General features: G+C 35.4%; 1 protein-coding gene across 13 annotated transcripts in view; it reads right to left on the minus strand.

The window, feature by feature from the left end:
* Window positions 1-25,472, minus strand: part of INPP4B (inositol polyphosphate-4-phosphatase type II B) — an 849,925-nt gene that overhangs the window by 176,716 nt on the left and 647,737 nt on the right. For 12 of the 13 annotated variants that reach the window (XM_063637640.1, XM_055276001.2, XM_063637637.1 and 9 more), the window contains 3 exons: window positions 20,474-20,604; window positions 20,006-20,110; window positions 4,043-4,151 (listed from right to left, as the gene is read on the minus strand). In XM_063637640.1, coding sequence (XP_063493710.1) covers window positions 4,043-4,151; window positions 20,006-20,110; window positions 20,474-20,604 — 345 coding nt within the window. Of the gene's footprint in view, window positions 1-4,042; window positions 4,152-7,954; window positions 8,078-13,699; window positions 13,727-20,005; window positions 20,111-20,473; window positions 20,605-25,472 lie in introns of all 13 variants that reach the window. The other variant, XM_063637634.1, reaches the window with a different exon arrangement.

Below are 25,472 nucleotides of genomic sequence, written 5' to 3' on the forward strand. Positions count from 1 at the left end.
CATTATGATTATTTGTGAAACTTTTTCTCCCATTCTGGTTTTTAGCACTTTTTTTTTTTTTTTTTTTTTTTTTGAGACGGAGTCTCACTCTGTCACCCAGGCTGGAGTGCAGTGGCGCAATCTCGGCTCACTGCAAGCTCCGCCTCCCGGGTTCACGCCATTCTCCTGCCTCAGCCTCTCCGAGTAGCTGGGACTACAGGCGCCCGCCACCACGCCCGGCTAATTTTTTGTATTTTTAGTAGAGACGGGGTTTCACCGTGGTCTCGATCTCCTGACCTCGTGATCCGCCCGCCTCGGCCTCCCAAAGTGCTTTTAAGTCAGCAACTATATCTGATTTATATGTGAATTCCAATGCCTGTTGTATTTGATTTATAGCATACTCATATATACAAGGTGCTCCATCTCTTATTCAAGGAAAGCACAACGTATTACAGAAACGTCGTACAAGAAAAAACCTAATGCATTACTGTGGCCTAGTAAGGCTACAAGAGAAGCAAAAGTGAAATATTAGGGAGGAGAGCCAAATCAACTTGAAAAATCAGGAAAGCCTAATTATAAGCGTGAAATCTTCACGTGGACCATGTGTAGAATTTTGAATAGGATTATGTAAATGGCTTTTGCAAAAAGAAATGAAAAATAGTAGAAAATGAAGAGAACAGAATAATTTCTTGTAAAAGGAAACAGAACGAGGAAAAAGGAAAAGGTAGAAATACATGAAGCCCATTTAGGAAATAGTTTATACAGCGTTTTAGAAACAACAATAGAAGGAGTAGGTGATGAGGGTAGACACTGGTGGGCAAAATCATGGATGCTTTGAATGCCCAATGGATAAGTATGGACTCCTCAAAGTTCCTAAGCACAAGAGTAAGGTACTCAGATACTGTGCTTTAGAAGTTCAATCTCCCTAATTATCTTGTAACTTTTAATAAATATGGTTGTATGACCTGAATTGCTTTATATAAATACTATAAGCAATGTTCTTATGCTAAAACCCTTTTCATTATGTGGCCAATGTATTAATCCCAAAAGAGATTACCAAGGGACATAAATTATGTCTTTTCTCAGATGACAGTATTTTATTGGCTTAGCTGAGAAAAAAAAAATAAACGAAGGTGAAATAGTACAATGGTTGTGGTAGATCCCCAAAAAACTTGGTCTAAAAGATGAGGCAAAGAAAAATTTCCTCACTTGTGATTTCATGTCCTGCAAAATGTCATTGTTTACTTTAACCTAAAGCCCGAATTACTCATTTCATATAGTCTTTTTACTTCTATACATTGCTGTTGACTGACAAATGGAATATTTGTTGCTGAAAAAGCCTGCAGAAAAAGTATTGGCATGGTGCGATAACTCTGTAATCGTTAAGTCTCTGCTCAAGTCAGCGCTTAATTTAACGGGTAGGCTGACAGCCATGCTCACCAGTATATTGCCTCAGCAAGCTGTATTTGTCCCAAACTGCTGCCCTATGGAGAATTATTTTAAGATCCACAAAGTTCTTTTTTATTTCTTTTAAAATCTTTATTGTATTTTATCAATAAAGCAATGAAACACAAATGAAAAATTTAAAGCAATCAGTGTTTGCAAGCATTGAACACGTTTTTACTTTTATCTTAAAATTAACCCAAGATCTGTCAGTGTGTGTGTGTGTGTGTGTGTGTGTGTGTGTGTGTTGATATGTAACATCCCAGTGAAAAGTGAAGAAAAGTGAAGGATTCAAATATTTATGCAAATATTTAAACCTTAAGAAATATTATTTAGAGTCTAACCATAGAACTCAACAGTTGTCTTTAACAGAAACATGTTTCATAAAATTAGAGGGTTAGGTTCCATATTTCACATATTGATGCTTTCTATGCTCAACAGGATTCTGACTGCCCTATGGGCAGTTTTGAGTCTTCTAATTGGGTTATACACTTTAAAATTTAATTGAGGGAAAAAAATAGATTAAGTCAACTCTTGAGGCTGATACATAGTTCCAGACAAGATGAAGTAAATGCAATCTATTTTACTTCCCCTGTTAATCACAATGAAACACTCTAGACAAAACATATATGTCACCTAACAAAAGACTCTAAAAGGTAGACTAAAGGAGGTATATTGGTTAGGGGCCTCAGGACTTAAGGAATACAACAGTGAGTTCCACGGGATTTTTCTTGCTTCCTATAATGTCCCAAACTGGGTGCCACAGAATTTCTCAATGCAGCAAAGCACCAACAAAAAATAGCACCCAGGAAAAGCCAAAGAACCTGGAACAGGGTGGCCCAGCCATACCAACCTGTTTTGGGGGTGAATACCACAAAAATGTCATGCCCCTCCCCCACTAGAAGAATGGTACAGTAGGAAATCAGTGAGAAACACCCTTCATCCCCACTCAGATTCCATGGGCAAAACCCTGTCTTCCACTCATATCCCCACTTCAGTAGGGATGGCATCCCTTCCCCCATGGGGCATATGGTTTGAATTAACTTCCAACTCCCATAAAGTAAACAGGAGATGCCTCTCCCCTGCAGAGCCCATGGTTGAAACTTTGGCTTCCACTCCCCACTGCAATAATATTTGTGAGAAGGGTGTGAATATTAATGGGTAACCTGAGGGAGTGTCTTTGTGGTGGTGAAACAGTTCTATATCATGTTTATAATAGTGATAGTTACTCTAATCTACCCATGCAATATAATTTTATAAAACTATAAACCTTTCCCCACCAAAAAGCAAACAAACAAAAATGAACAAAAAACTAGAAAAATCAGAATAAGAACTATAACTGAGTTAATATTGTACCAAAGTCAATTCCTTAAAAGGAAAAAAGAAAAATATATATGTATTGGTAGTTTATATATTTATATAATAGTAAGTCAATTATTCAATTCTAACCTCCTTTAAATGCTTTCTTCCTAAACATCTTGGCACCAAAAAACAAATTTTGTATTTGATAAATGTGATAAAACTTTAAAAATTTTTCTGGTTTTGGCACTCAAACAGATTTTCTAATACTATTACTAAATCAACTGTGACTAAAGAATGACTATTTTTCCCGAACTTTCAAAATTTGGATTCTTAAACAGACACCAGGACCTACTTAAGGGTGGAGGGTAGAGGAGGGTGAGGATTGAAAAACTACCTATTAAATACTGTGCTTATTACCTGGGTGGCAAAATAACCTGTACACCAAATCCCTGTGACATGCAATTCGCCATGGATAAAAAAAAGAAAGAAAAAAAATAAAAGAAAAAACCTGCACACATACCCTTGGAATCTAAAAGTGTAAAAAAAAAAAAAAAAAAAAAAAAAAAAATCGGGATTCTTAACTTAAGAAGAGTAACTATTTGAAAAGGAAAGTAGTTATTCTTCATACCTGGATAATGCACTTTATGTTTTACATGAGCGTGGTCATAGCCAGAGAATATTATAGGATAACCTCAACTGATGAGACATGGGAGAGAACAATAAACTACTGCTGCAAAAGCTTTATCAGGCAATATTTAAAAGCATGTAAAAACAAAAACTGGGGAAAGAGTATATTCAAATTATAAATAATAGTGGTAATACCCATGCCTTTTCCCTAAGGAACAGAACATAGAATTCTGTATTGTTGTGTCTTTTTCAAGTGGCACAATTAAATGTGCCTCAGGCCAGCATGGAAATTACTAGTAGGGTAAAAATCATAAATTAGGAGCCATATTCTCCATTCAGTATCTTTGGCTCCACAGTGAAATTAGACTGTATTTCTAGCTAAATCTCTGCACACTCCTTTGAGCAAGCAATAGTTGACACTAGAATATCACCCCTTAGTCATATGACTTCCAGAAGATTTTCTGCCCTCGCAATGCCACTCAGTAAGCAAGACACTTAGGCAATTTGTTTAATCTAATTTCTTCTCTGGTAGTTTTGAGATATTTAACAACTCTATGTTACTAAATAGGTTAATATGTCAAGAACTATACATTCTGATGGACCAATCTTCTTTATTCTAACCTGTATACAGACTTCCCCAAAGGGGAGATGTTATTAATGGAATCTGTGCTTTCCTCCTGTCTTTACTTACTTTCTTCTTTCTGTTTCAAATCTATGGAGTAGTTTCCGAAGACCACCATTCTTAAATCCCTGAAAATGGGCCGCTGGGGCTCCCACAGTGATGACATCGTAGAGAGCATCTGGAAGAGAAACAGACAAGGAGATGAACACTTTGCAAACATTTATCTCCATCACGCTGTTTGCATTGAAGCATACCTACTGTAGGAAGTATGAGAAATTATTGTTTAATTTTGCAGGAATAACTACGAACTCACATCTCAAGGGGGAAACAGGAGCTAATAATCAATCTTTCTAAAAGCCACCTGTGCACCTAAACAAGATATAATATTTTCCTGATTTATGACTACATCTTAATTATATGCTACAGTGTAGAACTGTGTGTTCTCTCATTATTCTGTATACTTACTGTGATAACATGTTAATTGCTCTTTTGTGTATTTTACTTTATTGAGTTTTGCATCATTTAATTTGCAATCATGTTGAAATTCAACAATAATGAACAATCTTTCAACCAAATTTTACACAGAAAAAAAACAAAATATTAAGCATTTTAACTCAAGGGCAGATTAGTACTAGTGCATTTTAAAAAATCTATACAGAGTACTTTCCTGATTGTGTATACTAAATCTTACACAACTTCAAATAGATGCTTTTGCAATTTCCTTAGGTGACATAGAAAGAATACACAAAATGTTTCTTGTTCTGTTTTCTAGTAAGACACTTTGTTTTTATAACAAAAAATCCATACACTTAAATTGAAACTTAATCCTTTGATCTTTTGAAGCCACAAACATATTAAGTTTATGGCTTCAAAATATGCCATCATTTTTACATTCTAATGCAAAGTATCCCCATAAGAAGGAAGACAGAGTGAATGCTCTCTTGTTAAACTACATTTTATTTGAGAAACCTAATTTCATAGTAGATCCTTTTCAAATTGATTTTGCTATTGACACTTTGGTCGTTCTTCAGATCTCATTTACTAGGAAAATATAAATTATTTTATTAGCTTCAGGTAAACACCATAACTTCTTCAGAGTAGTTCAATCCAGATGCATCTAAAATTTTCTTTCAATAAAAAATGTCTTCAAGTGAAAGATGTCAGCAGCATTCAGAAAATGCAAGATCACAAGAAAGAATACAACACAAACCAACCCGTCAATAAGGCATACAATGAAAATCACTTAATAGTTCACTGTGTCCTCTTTAAAAAGTCACTAATAAACTAGAAGTCAGCTCTCATTAAGATAGCAGAATATTAGGTCTATAAGAAATTTAAATATTTTCTAGTCCAGGGTATCTTAACCTAGGGCTAAGATATTGGTTTCAGGGTGTCCAAGAATGTTTGTTAATTACATAATTACATCTGTTCTATGTCATGGAAAGGGATCACAGCTTTCTCAAAGGCTCGTGAGATCACCCCAAAGTTACCAACATTATGTTCTAGTCCACCTTCATTTATCTGTTAAGAATCCTGAGGATCATTACAAGCTAACTGCTTTGTCCATTTATCTGATAAGAAGGCTGAGGATCATTAGAAGTTAACTGCTTTGTCTAAAACCCCAAGGATTTTACACTCAGGGACTTCTGGCTTCTAACTCAGTGACAGAGAGTCAGTGTTCCCTGGTAGTTTAAGTTACTGATGGGAACCTGAGTCACTGGCTTTGGATTCCTGATCTGCCACTTATTTAACTTCTCTCTGTCTCAGTTTCCTCACCTATAAAATGTAGTTGAAAGTAGCTAAAAGTGGTAAGCATTTAGTAAATGTTATCTATGATTATTATTTTCTGTATAAGAAACAATCCCACCAATTAAAGAAAGGTGATATATTAACTTTTGTCTATTTCCCCATAAAAATAAACTTTTGAGTCTGAAAAGACAAATGATGCTGGGGCTCAGTCTTCTGAATGGAATGAGTTCCCATGTTAATTTAAATGCAAAAAGACAAATTATCATGACAATGCAACAAAATATGCAGCATTTCTGCCAAAAACTGGGTGACCAGCAATACCAACAATATACAGAATGACTAAAAATATTATTCAGCCTTTAAAAAGATGGAAACTCTGCCATCTGCAACAAAATGAATGAGCCTGGAGAACAATATGCTAAGTGAAATAAGAGAGTTCCAGGACAAACACTCCACTTTCATGAGGTTTTCAAAATAGTCAACCTCATAAAAGCAGAGAATATAATGGTGGCTGTCAAGAAATGGAGACGGAGAATGCAAAGTTGTTATTCAATAGGCATAAAGTTTCAGTTATGCAAAATAAGTTCCAGAGACATGCTGTACAACATAGTGCCTATAGTTAATAACACTGTATTATTCACTTAAAAATGTATTAAGAGGGTATATCTCATGTTAAGTGTTCTTAAAACAGCATCAGGAACCAAAAAAAGGCCACAAAAAATCCTTTTAGGCTTGATGGATTTGTCTGTTACCTTAATTGTGGTGATAGTTTCATGGGGGCATGCCTATGTCCAAATTCATCAAGTTGTAAAAATATACGCAGGTTTTTGTAGGTCAATTTTACTTCGGTAAGAATGTAGACATGTATTCCACTAAGCCTAAACTAAATGTATTGGCAGTTCAACTTCCCCCAAAACATTGCCTGTAGCCTCTTTAGAACTACCCAATAAGAAGGGAAAGAAAAGGGAGGGGAAATCTGAATAGAGACAGAACTCTGAATTAATGAAAGTTTAAATAACTAACTTTTGCCAAATTTGCAAAAACATTTGACCACAAGCATATTTATAATTCCTTGTAGTGTCTTATAAGAGGACTATGCAAGTGGCAGGCCCTGACACTTTAGCTGTTTCAGCTTTACGGTGAATCTGTGTCTTCAATTCATCCTTAATTTTAGCAACCTCCAAAGCTACTCTCTGGGAACAGACACAGTCTCTATTCATCCACCTCACTGCTCATGAGAATTCTAGACATCTATGAAGAAACCGAGACATTCTGAAATAGAAGGTAAAGGAGAAGAAGCATGTTGTTTGAATAGTCTCCTCCTCTCATAAAAAAGAGCTGATTGTTTATTCTTAAATCTAAATGAAGGAGTTTGTGTTTCTATAGAACCATCTATATTATAACTCCTAAAGTTAAGAACAAGGTGTTCTGTAAGTTCTGACGTTTTCTTTTCATTCTATTTTCTATTTACGAACTCATCCCTTTTAGGGTTTTCACACCATATTTTTACCAAGGACTATGAAATCTCTTGACTAGTTCTGACCTCTTCCAAACAAAATAATCCAATTCCTAACTGCTTTTATGGGCACGTCTGAGTGTCAAAGCCTATTAAGCTTAACATATTCTAACTCTTGATCCTAACTGGCTCTTCCTTCCTGATTCCCTGTGACAAATACAGACAACACATTCCTTTAAGCATCCAAGAGTAGAGTCCTCAAGATCGTGTTAGACTCCTCTCCTTCCCTCATCATTGTATCTCACCAGTTCTAACAATTCTGTTACAAAAATTTAATTATTTCTGTTCATGTTACTTATCTTTATCTTAGTGCTCACCTTCCCCATTTCTTGTCAGGATGACTACTGCCTCTCAATGTTAGCCTCTCTGCATCCACAATGCAGTAGTTCACTTTTATATGAGTGGCCGGTTGGTTACTCTATCTGAAACGCAGCCTTCAGTACTTAACGCCTCCTTATAAATGTTCATAGAAGAACATTAAAACATCTCAAGGCCATATTTGGGTCATTTATGACCTGGGTCCAATTCTTCCTTGGTCACATCATCCAGTGTATTATAAGCACCATGAAAGTGAAAATTATTGTAATCCCAGCACTTTGGGAAGCTGAGGAGGGCAGATCACTTGAGGCCAGGAGTTTGAGACCAGGCTGGCCAACATGAGGAAACCCCGTCTCTACTAAAAATACAAAAAATTAGCCGGGGGTGGTGGCAGGCACCTGTAATCCCAGCTACTGGGGAGGCTGAGGCAGGAGAATCACATGAACCGGGGAGGCAGAGGTTGCAGTGAGCTGAGATCGCGCCACTGTACTCCAGCCTGGGCAATAAGAGTGAAACTCCATCTCAAAAACAAAAACAAAACAAAACAAAAAAAGAACGAAAGAAAGTGAAACTTATTGTAGTCATTCATTTTGAAGAGTATATCCTCAATGCTTGGCACACGGGAGGTACTCCTCATCTATAGCATGATTGTCTGTTGTCCAGTTACAACAGCACTTCCACATTTCTTGAAGTCTTTACATCTTCATCTTTGTGTTCTCTGACTTGGATATTTTTGCATCCTAACCTCCCTCCCATTTCTTTGCCACTGAAATTCCACTGCTCTTTTGCAATCAAACTCAATTACCACCTTCTCTGTGAAGCCTTTCTGAATATTCCAGTCAGAATAATAATTTTTATCTATACTTCCACATTGCTTTGTCTTTACCTTGCAGATTTAATTCCTTATGATAGTTTCTATATTCAAATAAAATAATGAATATGGTCACAGAATTGTTAACAATTGCTTTAAGACTCATATTCTTCACTGGATATATGTTATTTGTGGATAAGAATTATATTTAACAAATAACAACGTTAATAATAATGATGGCAACAATATAGTAAGATCACAATAAAAGTTACTAAATGAATGAATAATTATGACAACAGCTGGCGTTTACTCAGTGCATACCTGAATAGTTACTTTAGTAGATACTCTATTTTCAGGATCTCATTTAATTTTCAAAATAATACTATAAGATAAATATTATTTCTCCAACTTTATAGATAATAAAACAGATTCTCCATGAGATTAAATAATTTGTCTAGTCTTATGCTGGTAAGTTTTGGATCTGATATATTTTCCAAAGTCTGATTCACTAAACAAAAAAACTTATACTGTAAACAACCTTCAATGTCTTAGTCACACTTAGATTTTCCATTAGCTGCAGCAACAATGAGCATATACTGGATGCTCAATAAAGCTGATTTGTGTTAACATTCTAGATGTTTATTTCTAAAACAGAGATTTTTTGTGATACATCAAAAAGAAGACTAAACATTCATTGTTAATTGTGGTCTCAGAGGGCAAAAAAAAAAGCTTGCAATTTATGAAAATAAAAAAATGATTAAACTGACCTGACCTATATTATCCTAATCTTTATTCATTCACTAAACAAACACCCATTGAACACACACTATTTTCAAGGGTTACCCTAATTTCCTGTGAATATTTAAAATTAAGGACAGAAAATTTCTGTACTAGAATTGATGTAATTCTTATTTATCAAACATACAGAGGTTTCAGTATGATTTACTACAGCAGCAACTAGGTACACACTTAAATTATAAGCAAAATTAATTTTGATCTTAATTATCTTTCTCATCCTGGTATTGTTTCTATTTTTGTTATAGTTTTCATGTGTTTTTTTTTTAAAAAAAAAAATACTTTTTTCTTAAGCTTTTCTTTTCCAGATTTCTCCCATGCTTTTCCCCTATTTTTACTTAAAAAAAAAAAATCCTTCCACAATCTTCTGTTATATCCACAATTCCCTTTTTTTCCCACTCTGTTCATTTCCTTGTTCTCATTTTTGGCTTCCTTCCCTGTGTTCCCTGCAGGATTCCTTTGCTTCAGAGGGTCAATGTCTTATTTATAATCCTTGAATTACTCGTAGTTTGTGAACTATGAATTTATGATTCATATTTCTAACTCAATATAATTCATGGAAAAATATTCTACATATGCTGTTAAGATGTCAGAATATAGAAAGTAAATGACACAATTAATTAAATGACTTTTCTTTAATCCTGTTCCAGTTCTCACACTCTCCTAAGGCTCTTCCCATTACCTAAACTGCCCTTCCCTCTTTCATTTTTCTGTTCCTTACCCTTGTAAATTTCATACTTAGGCCTAGTTGCTAAGTTAGTTCCTACATAGAGATCTTTGTGTAATGTATCCAGCTAGAAACACTTACTTCTTCCTCTTTCCTATCATAGTCCTAAATTCATATCTTTATCAGAGTATTACTTTTCATATCGCATAAAATAATTTTGATAGTTAATTTACTTTCTTCTCTAGGCTTCACACAATGTAAAATATGGCATTGTGCATTTAATGTCTTTTTCTCCAAACGGAAATCATTGTAACGTTGTAGGTGTTAACAATGTCAATAAAAAAACTAAATATATAAATATTTAGATGCTCAATTTGGTTTGTCTTGTTTGTCATTCGATCATACAGGGAATATTCTTCACTGATGAATAAAATATTTATATACACTGTCAGTAAAAACACTAGAATCTGGCTACACATTCACACACACACAAAGATGCACATGTACACACACATCTCAGGAATATATATGTATATATGTATACATATTCTGGATTATAGTTTATAAAAGATCAAAGAGCTTATAACTAAATTGCTATCAATATTTCCATGGAATTTAAATTAACTTTTAATATGCTGTCTAAAACAGGAAGGAATATAGAATTCCTTTAAGGAGATGTATTCAGGTTGGTTTTTCCACTCACACATTTTTTCTTTTCTAGGATCCTGCCTTTCATTCAACTGTCAGGTCTTCTCAAGCTCCTCCAATCTATAACAGTTCCTCAGTCTTTCATTGTCTCTCGTAATCTTGACATTTTTGAACAGTATTTATCAGTTACTTTGTAGAATGTTCCTCAGCTTGGGTTTCTCTTATGGTTTGTCATTAGACTTAGGTTCTGCAATATGGAGCAGAACACTACAGAGGTGATGTGCCCTTCTCAGAGCATCATATCAGTGTATGTTTCAGTATTACTTTGAGGCTAACCTTGATGCATTGGAGTGCCTGCCACTACGGACAGTTAATTCTCCCCTAGAAAGTTAGTAAAAATCTGGGGGGACATACTTGGAGACTACGCAAATATCCTTTCTGCTTGAACTTTTACTCACTAATTTTTGCATTCATTGATGGATCTTGAATTGTTACTGATATATCTGAATAGTATTTTTTTGTTTCATTTCTCTCACATTATTAATTAGAATTCTTCTGAAAGGCATGGTTGACTCTTCTCCTCCATTCATTTACTTATTCAGTTATCTATTAATGTTAACATAGACTCATGGGAATTTTTTATTTGGTTAATGACTCAGTAATATCTTTTTGCTGTTCAAGTTGTGCCAGCTTTGTGCTTTGGGAGCTCCTTAAGGTTGGCTGTTGTGCCCTTTATATATACCTATTCTATTTTAAAAATCTTTTTAGCATGTCATTACTTTCTAGAGCCACAAGATGCTCCAGAATCATCTTGTATTTTCCCTGACCCAGTCCTGCAATCAACCAACTTTCCAATAAACCTTGATCCTTTTTATTAGAGAATAGTGTTTAGAAATCAAGCACTGAGGACTAGTTATGCTCACTGCTGCTATGGTGTCACTGCTTTCCCTTTCAGTAGCTAGGACTAGAAAATATATGTCCTATACTAATTGTGTATACATACTTCCATATTTATTTCCTTATCTGTCTCTATTCTTTATTTTTCATTCTTTTTACTATCATTTTTATAATTTTATTGATCACTTATTATCACTTAAACAACACAATAAAAGTAAGTTAAAAATAAAGCAGGTTGGGGATAAGAAATTCTAAGACAGACATATTGATAAGCAACAAAACAATCAGGATTTGAAAAACAATAGGCACACTTTTGTGTTCTCAAATGTGAAAGTTCTAGAGAGCAAAAATAGGGGGAAAAGTCCCCAAACATTCTTCAGTATTGAACTTGATAGAATAAATTTCAAATTGACACACTCTCACAGCTAGCAGAAGTGTAGCATCTTATCTAAATTCTAGAAAGGCATTTTCAACCTATCATATTCCATTAATATCAAGAGGTCTTCTCCACTAAGACACTAGATATGGTTTATGTCTAGATACTTATAAAGCAAACAAAGTCTCCCTGTCTTTGCATTTCCTCTATTGCATTCTGATTCTAACCACTCCTCAAAAAGCTTGAATCTTTCTGTGCATATTTTATAGAAGTTCAAAGAGTTTGCCTTTAAATAGCATTTTTACACTTCAGGTCTTCAAAAAACTGGTTTTAAGTTTTAAACTTTTAACTTTGACAGTCAAAGAGTGACTTTGAAGGAAACAATTGGAAAGTAGCTGCTGAATGTTATTCTCAGAACTGACATGAATTTAAGCCAGAGGAAACAGCTTTTTTCTCCAGCTATGGGTATGTTAGGTTTGTCACATGGTCTGAAATAACATTGTGTACAGTTGTGTAATCCTTAACTTTAATTGAGATATTTTCCCTCACATTTAAAACTGGTCACCCAAATTGTTAAAATACCAATACTTTCTATGAAAATTACAAATTTATTATCTTAGGTAATCTTAATATTTTGCAATTGTCATTTGATAATTATTAGCTACCAATACCTCAATGTGAAACAGCATGGTTTATCTCCTTTGGCCCTTTCAGCCTTGAATTTCACTTGTAACTACTACAGAATAGTAGACTGATCTATGTATACCATGTGATTGATTTCCTGGTCTCTTCAGTTGATGAAGAATGGTATACACTTAAAGTACCATGTTCATTCTTAGCTGGGGCAGTTGTATTCCTTTAAATTTAGAATTAACTGCAATTGATTGTTTTCCTCCAAACAGAAAAAATGTACAAGAAAAAAAAAATAACCTGTAAGAAAACAAAATTAAAATTCTAAGGTAATAATACCTATAAGAAAACAAAATTAAAATTCTAAAGTAACAATTTGATTGGTAAAATCTGTATTATCATTTTAAAAATATTTTTATTGTACCCTGCTCTTTATGATTTTTTGAACAGCTTTTACCATGGCCATATCCTATTCTTCACGTATCTTTGTGATTTGAATAGCCCTTAGCTGTGTAATAAAAGTCTTCAGATTTTTGGTATCAAGAGACAATTATGAAAATCTAAGTGGGAATTTTTTATAGAAAATGTAAGCAAAAAAAATACGTTTTTTTTTTTTTCTTTTAAATGTGTCTTCCTTTTTTGACAGTTTATAGTGTTTCAAAAATTGTCTTTGGCTTTGTGAAAATTGCATAGTATCCAAAGTAATAGATAAAAAGTAATAGAGAAGTAGAATTTAAGTTATTGAGTCTTGTCTACCTAAAGACAGCAGATTGATTTGAGATTTAATAATAGGGCTGCCTTGTAGCCTTTTAAAAGCCATTTAATAATAGAAATGAGAAAGTAACTCTATTTTTCCCAGAAGATCTTTCTAAAATTCCTACAACTATAAAATAGTGCTAATGTCAAAAATGAAGACACGCTGACCTCATATGAAGGAACAATTTAAATATAATCCCTGATTTCAAAATGGCATGTATTTTTGACAGGAATTGCAAGTCTTTAGGGATTTTTAAGGGAAATCTGTGTCAAAACAGTCCAAGCAATTTGACATAGTTATTAAATATATCTAACATAATTATGCTTCGCTGATGAGGTGATACTCTCAAATTCTTGAGATACAGAAATCAGAGAGCTCTAGAATCTCCTCTCTTCTGCTCCTTCCTTCCATGTAGAGATTATAAAATGAAAGGCCAAAGAGGTTAGCTGAATCCTCCATAGTTAACACAGAAAATTTTGGCTACTATTGGACCTGATTTCAACTACAGCTTTATGATATAAACTCATTTTTTTAAACATATTAGTTAAGCTTCTTTTCATACCAATTTGCAGAATCCCGCTTGAGATATCTGAAAAACAACAAACAAAAACAATGCGAGTGGGCGGGCCCGTGCTTGACAGGCGCTTGACAGGCGTGCTTCACTCATGCAAACTAAGGGCAAGCCCATTCATTCCCTGTGGGCTCAAATCAGGAACTGAAAAGCCAAGAGAGACTATCTCTGCCTTTCCTCTCTTTTTGTGGTCTCCTTTATTACCGTATGTCTGATTTTTCTTCCCCATGGAAAAGATGAGCACTTTTTGTTTCCCTAGAACACAATTAGAGTTAAATTCACAAGGAGAGATTGTCTCTGAATCCCCAAAGAGAATCCACGAGTGAAACTCCATTGATTCAGCTTGGGTGAAGTGATCACCCCAGACCCTCTTTTTATTTTTTTGCACATGCTGTGTCAGGCACTGTGATCACTCAAGCAGCTAAATCTAAAGGGACAAGACTCACAAAGTAAAACCATAGCTATATAGCTAATATTTACAAAACACTCATGCTTAGAGTTAGCTATACATTAATAATGCAGAGTTATATAAAGAAGGCTTTTAGTATTATAGATTACAACAGATCCATAAACTATGTCTACTGTGAAACAAAATAGTTGCTTTAGTTTGAATTCATTAAATTTTATAGCAAAATACAATACTTTTCTATTGTATATATATAGCATATAAAATAAAACAGAATATTACATGACAAGAATTTATATTCCATAATATTCACAATTGATGTGCTATGAAAATAAAATTTATTAAAGTGTATTAGTATAAAAACTTTTGTTTTTAATTTTGGGGTTTATGTTTCATTCTTGTCACTGCTGGCTAAGATCTATTGTGAGTATTCTACTTGTTGCATTTAGTTTAAGTAATGAATAAGGATGAAAAACTTAATGAGTTTCAGGGCACCCTAAGTTAACTGCAGGTTATTCCATTTGTCAGTATGAGACATGACAACATTAGTTCTGCTCAGTTACTTATTTCAAGAGCTACATATTAGGGCCAGGCACGGTGGCTCACGCTTGTAATCCCAGCACTTTGGGAGGCCGAGGCGGGCGGATCACGAGGTCAGGAGATCGAGACCATGGTGAAACCCCGACTGTACTAAAAAAATACAAAAAATTAGCCGGGCGTGGTGGCGGGCGCCTGTTGTCCCAGCTACTCGGAGAGGCTGAGGCAGGAGAATGGCGTGAACCCGGGAGGCGGAGCTTGCAGTGAGCCGAGATCGCGCCACTGCACTCCAGCCTGGGCGACAGAGCGAGACTCCGTCTCAAAAAAAAAAAAAGAGCTACATATTAGCCTTGTATTTGGTGACTCTGCCAGCTATTGTTTGCAAAGCTTCCTCTCCAAATATAGCAGGCTTATTAATCAAATGTGAATAGACACAACTTACTAAAGGTAAAGATGAAAAAAAAATTAGACCACATCCAAATAACTTGCCAGTAAATTGCCAAGGCTTAGCCCATCTTACTTGCATTATTACCTTGCAATAATAATTCAGCTAAACATTCACAAAACTTAATAAATTTAACTGCAATCCAAAATCTGTTAAATACGTGTTATAAAAGAAAGTAGAAAAAGTTGATTCACTACCACCTATGACAACTTTTAACGTTTTCATTTTGCAAATAATAAAATGACACTCAGAGAGGTCAAATAACGTGGTTAAAGTCAAAGTAGTAAGTGGTAAGCACCCAAAATTTCAATGGAGTTTTCAACCTGTATTATATAACATGTAGTTGGTGACCTAGTCTATATAGCAGCTACTTAATCTGAACTCCAGTTTCAAATAATAACTTTTAATATTACATATTTTTAACATATAAGCTTGATAATTTAGCATGCTGTTATATATGCAATACAATTCAGTACTTTTCCCATTAATGTGGCTCTTAGGATATCTAGCCTTTTCCCATATTTTCTTCTTAGCTCTTCAAAGACCAGAACCAGTCTTTCTGCTAACTGCTTTGTAAAAAATCTTCTAGTTTCTGGGTTGTACCCTAACCTGTAACTTTAAATTTTTTTTTCTGTATTGCTTGATATTTGTCCTTACAAGTAAGAATTTCCTTTCTAAATCCTGTTGTGGGTTTACTTGTACCTTGCAAGAAAGATACCTCAGAATGTGACTTTATTTGGAAATAAGGTCTTTACAGATATAATCCAGTTGAAATAAAGCCATTAGGATAGATCCTAATCTTATATAACTGTTGTCCTTAAAGGGGATATTTGGATACAGAAACAGACATACACAGAGGGCAGGAGAACAACATGAGCAAGACAGAGGATAGGTATGTTACATTAGCAGGCCAATGATTGCCAGCAAACCAGCAGATACCAGGAAGGGACGAGGAAGGATTACTCCATAGGTTTAAGGGGAAGCATGGCCCTGATGACATTTTGATTTCAGACTTCCAGCCCCCAGCATTGTGAAAAAAATAAGTTTGGCTATTTTAGCAATCCAGTTTGTGGTGCTTTGTGATAGCAGCCCTAGAAAACTAATACATATCCCAAACCAAACAAGTTAGAAAATGCGTGCACGCATAAACACACACACACACACACACACCTTTTGTTTGCTTTTCTAAATTTCTTTCTTTTAGTTGCCAGATTGTTTCTTTCAAATCAGAAAATCAGAAACTAAACATATTGTCCTCATCTTATTTTACTCTATTTTCCAGATGGTACCTTGAAAAACAGCATAGTACATGGTTCTTTCATTTTCAAGAAAGAAATATGAAGTAAAATGCCACTTTGATCATAGTTTCTCTTTGGTGGAAGTATTTTAAGGTTAATCAACAAACATTTGAATACATAATTAAATATGAATTCATATGTATATGGCCCCAAACAAATCTATCTGGTCTGATGACACTGTCATCTACCCATGGCTATAAAGCAAATTATCCTTTTCCCTCCTTGCCTTATTCCATCAGTTGGTAAGTATTTGCATGTGGTGGTTTCTCCAAAATGCATCTTTAAGTCATCTTTAATCTAAACCTGGCGATTTCCTTAGTTCAAGACTTCATTGATTTTTAATAGGCTCTTACTTGATCAATTTTCTCCAATTTCATCAGCTCTGATAAAACAGATCCATTTTGTTCCAGTGATGGAAAATGCCACTATGTATAATAAAGCCACTATTATTTTATCATTCTATGGGTTTTACATACCCTAACTCAATCAGGAATGAGAATGAAATTGCTTAGAAAGATTAAATAGCAGACTCAGCTCATGTAAAAAGTGGTAGTGCTACAATTCAAGCCCAAGGCTGTTACACTCTAAAATAATATAAACATTTTACTACATCATAAAAGGCTTTTCGTTTTCCCTATTAGAATAACATTATGTTGATTGTCAGATAGTTCTTAAGTATTTTAGCTTCTTTAATACTTGTAACACTTTGTTTTTGGTTACTTTAAAAATCATTACCTACTGTTTTATTCAAGCTATTGACAGACACTCAGTAATCAAAGAAGAACTACTGTCTTACTCCATTTTGTGCTGCTATAACATAATATTATGAATTGAGTAACTTATATAAAAATGTAAATTATTCTGTAACAGTTCTGGAGGCTAGGAAGTCTAAGATTAAGGTGCTGGTATCTGATGAAGGCCTTCTGCTGTGCTTTTACATGGTAGAAGGTGGAAAAGCAAGAGAGAACAAATTTTATGAATTTACAAGGCAAAAGAGCTAAAGAGGGTAAACTTGCTCCTCAAAGCTCTTTTTATCATGGTATTAATTCACTCATAACTGTAGAGTTCTCTTGATCCAAATGCCTCCCCTTAGGTCTCACCTCCCAACATTGTTGCACTGGGGATTAAGTTTCTAACACATGAATTTTGGGGGACACATTCAGGCCACAGCAGTTTCTAAATGCCTTGGGCCCATCCATCTCTCTTTTTTTTTTTTTTTTTTTTTTTTTTTTTCAGTTCGCTTGACATAATTTGTGGCGAATAAGATCTAAATTAAAATTTTATATACTTGATCACCAAATATAATAACATAATACATCAGAATAAGTATAATCACACTTAAACTTGCAAATCAGCTGGTGGTATATATATATATATATATATATATATATATATGATTGGTATGCAAACACTAGAAAACAATAAAGTTTAATTTTTCAGATTATAAAATTTCACGCAATTCTAAAGCAGAACTGAGATCTCACTTTCACGTTTTAAAACCACATTATTGAGGTATGATTGACATATAAAAAGCTATATATATGTATACAACTTGATGACTTTGGACATAAATATACACTCTTTAAACCATTAGCACAACTTATGTCATAAGCTTATCCGTTATCTCCAAAAGTTTCCTCTTACTCTCTTTAATATTACTATTATTATTAATGTGTATGTGTATAAGAACACTTAACAAAAGATCTACCCCCTCAGCAATTTTTTAAGTATACAATATAGTACTGTGAACTATAGACACTATACTGTACAGTAGCTTTCTAGGACTTATTCATTTTGCATAACTGCGACTGTGTACCTTTGACTAATACCTCCTTTTTTCAACCTCCCGAAGCCCCTGTAAACCACCATTATACTCTCTGCTTCTACGAGTTTGACTATTTTAGATTCCTCATATAAGTAGTACCATGTAGTATTTATCCCTCTGTATCCTGGCTTATTTCACTTAGCATAATATCCTCCAGGTTCATCCATGTTGTCTCAAATGGCAGGATTTTCTTCTTTATAAGGCTGAATAATATTCCAATCTTTGTACATATCACAATTTATCTTTTCACCCATTGATAGACATTTCTCTGTCTTGGCTACTATGAACAATGCTGCAATGAATGTGGGAGTGCAAACATCTCGTTGAGATCCTGATTTCAATTATTTTGGATAAACACCCAGATGTGTGAATGTTGGACCCTATGGTAGCTTTATTTTTAGTTTTTTTTTTTTTTTTTTTTGAGACGGAGTCTCGCTCTGTCGCCCAGGCTGGAGTGCAGTGGCGCAATCTCGGCTCACTGCAAGCTCCGCCTCCCAGGTTCACGCCATTCTCCTGCCTCAGCCTCTCCGAGTAGCTGGGACTACAGGCGCCCGCCACCACGCCCGGCTAATTTTTTGTCTTTTTTAGTAGAGACGGGGTTTCACTGTGGTCTCGATCTCCTGACCTCGTGATCCGCCCGCCTCGGCCTCCCAAAGTGCTGGGATTACAAGCGTGAGCCACCGCGCCCGGCCTATTTTTAGTTTTTTTTAGGAACCTCCATATCTGTTTTTACCATAGTGGCTACACCAGTTTGCATTTTCACTAACGGTGTACAATTGCTCTTGTGTTTGAACCTTTCTAAACCTGTAACTACTATGTTGTGACAAGGGCTACAAAACAGAGTGTCAGAATGAGAATTTAGATGTCTCTGTAAGTATGTTTGTATGCATTTTCATGTACCTACTCTAAAGAATTTGATAACTTCGGGCCCCCTAAAAGATGGGTACTAGTAGGATGACCCCAGCATTAGTCGTTTAAACAGGGAGACTTTTAAGAAGGAAAAGAAGTGAGGGTATCATTAACAGTGGGCATAGGCATATGCAGGACAGGTACATAATCTAGGACTTTTGCCAGCAAACCAGGGCATATAGTCATCCTAAATTTGCATAATTGCTATAGCAATAAGTTAACGAAAAACGGAGATGAAAAGACATTGGAAAACACATTTTTGATAAATGGCAAGAGATTATGTAGAATGGTAAGAAATATGACACCATATTGGTCATTCTGGACCATTTTCAGGTACCTTCAGAAAAACTTATGTATTTCTGTTTGACAAATATTTCTTACAACTGAGTACATTTAAATACTCTACCACCTTCTACCTTACTATACTCACTTTTTCCCATAGAAAAGGGAGTTTCTATTGATAGTTATCAGTAAGTCAAAAAAACCTGGCATATTAGTCCACTTTGGGGCTTTGGTTTCTCAAGACAGGAAAAATATGAACAAATTTTGTTTTTTATTTATTTTTTTCTAATTCAAATGAGCTTAAACGTTAACTATTAGCCACCATTAATACTACTTAAGGGTGCTATTACTCAGTTTGCATTTTCATTTCTACCTCAATCCAGGTGCCACATTCATAAAGTATTTCTCAAAAATACAGCAACAAAAATATCATAGTCTCTTTAACAGAATTTAGGGTCACTATGAGGTTCAATTGCTTCATTTTCAACTTTATATAATTGCTAAACTTTTGAATTCTGCCAATAGTCAAGCTGTTTAAAGAAGTACACACTGTAACATAATTTGCTATTTTTAAAAGAATAATTTATGATTATACCTTTCAAGTGAGGGCTGTGTACCTGCATTCTTTGCAGATGTAGATTTATTGGAACAAATTCTAATGTTTTCTCTCCTTTGCTGCTGCTTGATTTGAAAGAGGACCCTGATGGAAACCAGAAATTAAACATTATTAGTAAATAATGATAAATTAATATGTGTGTTAAAAAATAAACCTGACAGAAAAATGTTGAAAGAACTTCAGAAAGAAAAGCATGTCCTATATTTATGAGTTGCTTTTCTTTTAGAAATTCAATATTTTAAAAAATTGCCTCAATTATTCATATAATAATTCTGTAAGGTAAAATAGGGTAGTTTTTTCCTTGTTTTAAGATGTTAAAGTTAGAAATAAAAGAGTTTAAAAAAATCTCCAGTTCTCCTATCTACATAAAATCTGTTTATTATTTTTCTTCATTTCACATGCAGGAAATGCAATTCACTTGAGTAAGTAGAGTCATTGCTTCCACACCTGTTTCCTTGCTAAGTTCTGTCAGAATGTCTTGGTACATATTCACCATTTGATCACAGTGAGTAAGGACATTTTTCCGCAGATTGTCCCAATGTGGAGAAAGCTCACCAAGTTCTTTTATCTCCTGGTTTCTGTTAAGAGTGGAAGAGAGGAGAAACTTTATTTTTATCTTAAATCCATAAACACATAACCCTTAGTCAGAGTTGTCAAGATAATAAGAAATTATTTCATCATAATTCCCAGGAAAGTTCTATGAGCTTATTAGCTTAAATATTTAAAAAAAAATTATTTTAGCACACAAAAAATATGAATAGCTTAGACCACACAAATAAAAATATTATGTCAAAGGGCAAAAAATTAGAAATGTTAAATTCCCTGATAAAATTTTCACAAAGATGGCAGCCTTCCTATTCTTATATACATAGGGAAGACATTTAGTTAAAAAGCAAATCATAAAACCTCTATGTAAAGATGGCTAAATTTTTAAGTTTCAACTGTACAAAATCAAAGATGTGGAAAGGGCTATCTGACCATGTTGGAAGCAAACATGAGATACTTAGGTAATTCAGTTTATATATAATATAGTTACAAATATTTTTTTTAAAAAACAAAAGCCCATCTGGGCACGGTGGCCCACGCCTGTAATCCCAGCACTTTGGGAAGCCAAGGTGGGCAGATCACCTGAGGTCAGGAGTTCAAGACCAGCCTGGCCAACATGGTGAAACCCTATCTCTACTAAAAATACAAAACTTAGCCAGGTGTGATAGTGCATGCCTGTAGTCCCAACTACTCAGGAGGCTGAGGCAGGAGAATTGCTTGAACTCAGGAGGTGGAGGTTGCAGTGAGCCGAGATTGTGCCACTGCACTCCAGCCTGGGTGACAGAGCAAGACTTTGTCTCAAAAAAAAAAAAAAGATAATAAATAAATGGTATTGTCAGGTATGGTTTTATTGGCTTCAGTTTCTGCCAAAAGGACAATGTATGAAACTACTGTATGTGTATGTGTTGCTCCCTCATTATCATAAAGAAGAGCTAACCATGTCATTTAGGCTTCAATTATTAACTTTTATCTAAATCTCTACCCTTTAGCCAAGTTAATTTAAATCATCAGAATGCCTTTTTAAAATTACAGTGATAAATGGTCCAATATGCGGCTTGGTTAGATCTCTTATTCATTTCTATAACCTTTTACCAACAACATTTTCATGAGGCTAATTTAACCAGTAATAATGAAGCTTCTTTGCTATTTTGGCCATGAAACATGCTAAATACCAAGCTAATAAATTCACAAGCTGTAGAATCTTTAACATTCTGTTAAACGCAAGAATAATGGATGGTGTGCAAAAATGTGACTTGCTTTCAAATGGTTGTAGCTGTCTTTGTTTTGTTCCAATGGGATTGCAATTTAGAATTGCTGCAATTTTCATCTGAGGTCTTTATAATTTTTGTGAACATTCATCTCACTCTCAACTTTTCTAAAGATTAGTATTCATGATGAAACACTCACGGGAGAAAAAGTAATTAATCAATAGACAATAGAGTAAAAAAAAAAAAACATGACCGAAGGAGAGACAAAGAGAAGGTTGAAGAATGGGGAGTTGAATTCTCTGTTCGCACTCAAATGGCAGGGTGTACAAGTTCAGAAAAAAGCAACAACCACTAAAACAAACAAGTAATTCCAAAAGACTGATATATCCAAGTCTAGAAGAATCTGAGCAATTAGGTTGAATCTGAGATATACAGCAAGTATAATATATCAACTTAATATGTAAAGTTTCAGCTTTGCTTTCAATATACAGTTATAATGAAAATATTAGCTAACAATTTTTATTTAATACTAATAGATGCACCATACGGTTACAATTTGTATATCTATAAATTATTATCCGAAAGAATAAGTAAAGGGGGGATGACGAGGAAGGTAGAAGAGTGATAGTGAAGCCCCTGACTACATTCTGGGATACTGGGGGTGGTGTACATTTCCTTGCCTAAGATAAGTTTGGCAAAATGTAATCAGAAAAGTTTAGTATTCTGTGAGGAGTATCTTGATACAAGCTGTGAGGACTCCATAACTTTTGTTTAAAATTTATTGCACTCTTCCATTATGCCACAATTTATAGAGAGAAGTATACTGATGAACCTGTTTGTTCTAAGAGATGACAGTGAAAAAGAAAGGACAAAGAACTAGCATACTGTCTTTCTGCATTGAGAAAAGTTCCAATATAGGGGAACTATATGATAAAAGTGTAATAAACCAGAGTAATGAAAACATTGCAAAACAAAATGGGACAGAGTAAGAGATTCACTGCATTTTTTAAAAAGGAAATTAATAAGCACATTAATTTCATTAAAGTAAAGAAGAGAAGTACATTCATACATTAAAATAGATGAGGATACAAGATAACTTGGATCATGAAAATTGGTAAACTTTCCAATCAGGAAGGCTAGGGCTATTTATTCATAATGAGAGTTTAATTTGTCACTCAATGTTCAAAAAACTTCCTAGATTAAGACATTTGCTTGGCATCTCAGTCCAGATTCTCTAGGAGCACAGCCTGAGATCAAGCAATGCTAGGTCAAACACAAGGAAGTAAAAAAAGAAGTGACACAGGGAAGAGAAGGAAGCAGCCGCAAGGTGGTACATGACTGAGCTGGGCAGAACTTCACAAGAAAACGTGGCTGGTTATTTGGTCATGTGAAACAAATCTAAAGAAGTCATTTGGAACCTTTGTACCTTGGAACAGTTAGTCAGAGAGAGGGACATTTATATGTCAGTTGCTTGTCATACTCTACGTTTCATCGATAAAGATTCATCCTAGATGTCATTAAGTCCTCTGCCTTTATGATTTTATAATCTGCCCCTTTGTGTAGCCACTGGGGAAACAATACTCTAATGGAGATATAACTTTCCTGGGTGTGTCCCTATATGACAGTTGCCAAAACTACTGTGTATCCTTCCACGGTGGTTGCTACTGCGGACACGCTAACACCTGGTCTTCACCTTGATATAGTTAATGGTGTCAAGAGATAAGGTGACAGTGGTGGCAATACCTGAGGCTCTCCATTGAGCAAGTGGTCAAAAATGTGAAGACATGTTAGGATTATAAGGATTTATTCCTTAGGATTAGGATTTAGCCAATGTAGAAAAGCACACAAACTGGGCCCAGGACAGACAACTTGCAAGACAGATGTACTTGCACCATCTACTGATAACCCGATAGCATACAGAACAAGATCCCTCACATCTTTCCCAAGAGGAGAGTTTAAGTACAGTCCTTTAGAGTGATGGCAAGCTGAGATTCCCCAGAGACTTAAAAGAACGGTAATAAATCCAGCCACAATATCCAATCTTCCAACTAGTCCCTAAGGCCTTAATTGATATTCATCACCTATCTCCTTTACCACTAATCCCAGATTTTCCCCCATACTCTACCAGCATTTCGGCTGGTCTGAGTTGCTGCTGGGTGTTGCAGACCTAAATCCTGATGAATTAAGCCCTTAGTTTTCTTTCTCCTATGGAGTCTTGGTTGCTGCAATTTCTCCTTCCCATCAGGGCATGGAGTACTTCTAAGTTTCAGACATATTTTTCCTTGCTCAGATTTTGTGGCAGTAGCCCTGTCTCCTCATGGTGGTGAGTATGGATATCTCACACCATCTTTTTTGGTCTATTGTCATGAGGAACACATAGTAACCAGATCACAGATAGAATCAATCACAGCTTCTACTTAAGTGGGATTCTAATTGTGTCCCCTGACAGAACAGCACTGCTGCCCTGACTCCACCACAAGAACCAGGATTCTAACTGGCAAAGTATAAGGTTGTAGGGAAAGGTAGTACAAATACCACAAGTGGATCAGTGCTACTGATTATAGGAAGGGCCTACCCTTAGTCCCAGAACTGTGATTCCTGGGTATGATAAATACAGCATTCTACATCAGTGATTGGTTTGGCATATTTCCCAATCCTAGAAGGCAGTACCCCAAGTCTAAGGTTTTTCCTCATGCTGGTGTCTTGGCTGAACTTTTCACGGTTAATATTATCACACAGTACCATCAGGCCTATGGCTGTTGTGTGCTGAAACACATTATGACTATAAGCTCACTGTTGTGCCTTCTTTGATAAAGCAGCAAATGTCCCTTAGTAGAAGCAATATTATATGGGGCACCATATCATTGGATTAGGCATTCTTAGGCTATCAGATGTGGATGCCAATGGATGCCAGTGAAGGCACTGTGAGAGGAAAGGCAAACACATATCTAGACAATAATTCACCCACTTAGGACAAATTGCTGCCTGCTCCAAAGTGGAGAGGATGCAACTTAATTTGCCTGCCACCCAACAGGTGTTGGGTTTCTATCGTACCCCAGAGGAATGGCACCATCTCAGTGGCTCATTGTCAATCTGTTTCTGGCATTTAATAGTTAGAAGTGACAATAGCTATATTAGCTTTGGAAAGGGAGGCCATGTCCTGGGTCCATGCATATTCCCTGCCTCTGTCACTAAGATCTAATTCCAACCACAATAGATCATTCTCTTCATGGGTCTATTGCACAAACCCTGGAGTAACTGAGACAGGAGGCTGGCTAATATCCAGTGGACACGTGACAATGTCCACCTGGTAGTAGAAAGCTTCCTCTGCAGTATTTACTGTCTGATAGGCATGATTTTGATTGTGCTCACTCCGACAACCCCATTCACATGTCTCTTGCTCATATTCCTTGTTTTTTATTTTCTAGTCTTATTTCTTTCAGACCCATCAGATTATTAGCTCTGCCAAAGCTCAATATACATCTGCACCTCAGGTTACCTCCTTCTCTACATGAAGGGAGTACCAAGTAAACGGTTTGCTGATCTTCCCACTGGGTAAATTTCCTTTATTACTGACCTTGAAGTCCACCCAACATGTCAGGCTGACCCATTTTTATACCATGCAAGTTATTTCCTCCTCCATGAGTGAGTCACAGGGAACTCCCGAGGGTGCGAGTTGAGAAAGAACCATC

The sequence above is a fragment of the Symphalangus syndactylus genome, chromosome 4 (genome assembly GCF_028878055.3).
Source record: "Symphalangus syndactylus isolate Jambi chromosome 4, NHGRI_mSymSyn1-v2.1_pri, whole genome shotgun sequence".
NCBI lineage: Eukaryota > Metazoa > Chordata > Mammalia > Primates > Hylobatidae > Symphalangus > Symphalangus syndactylus.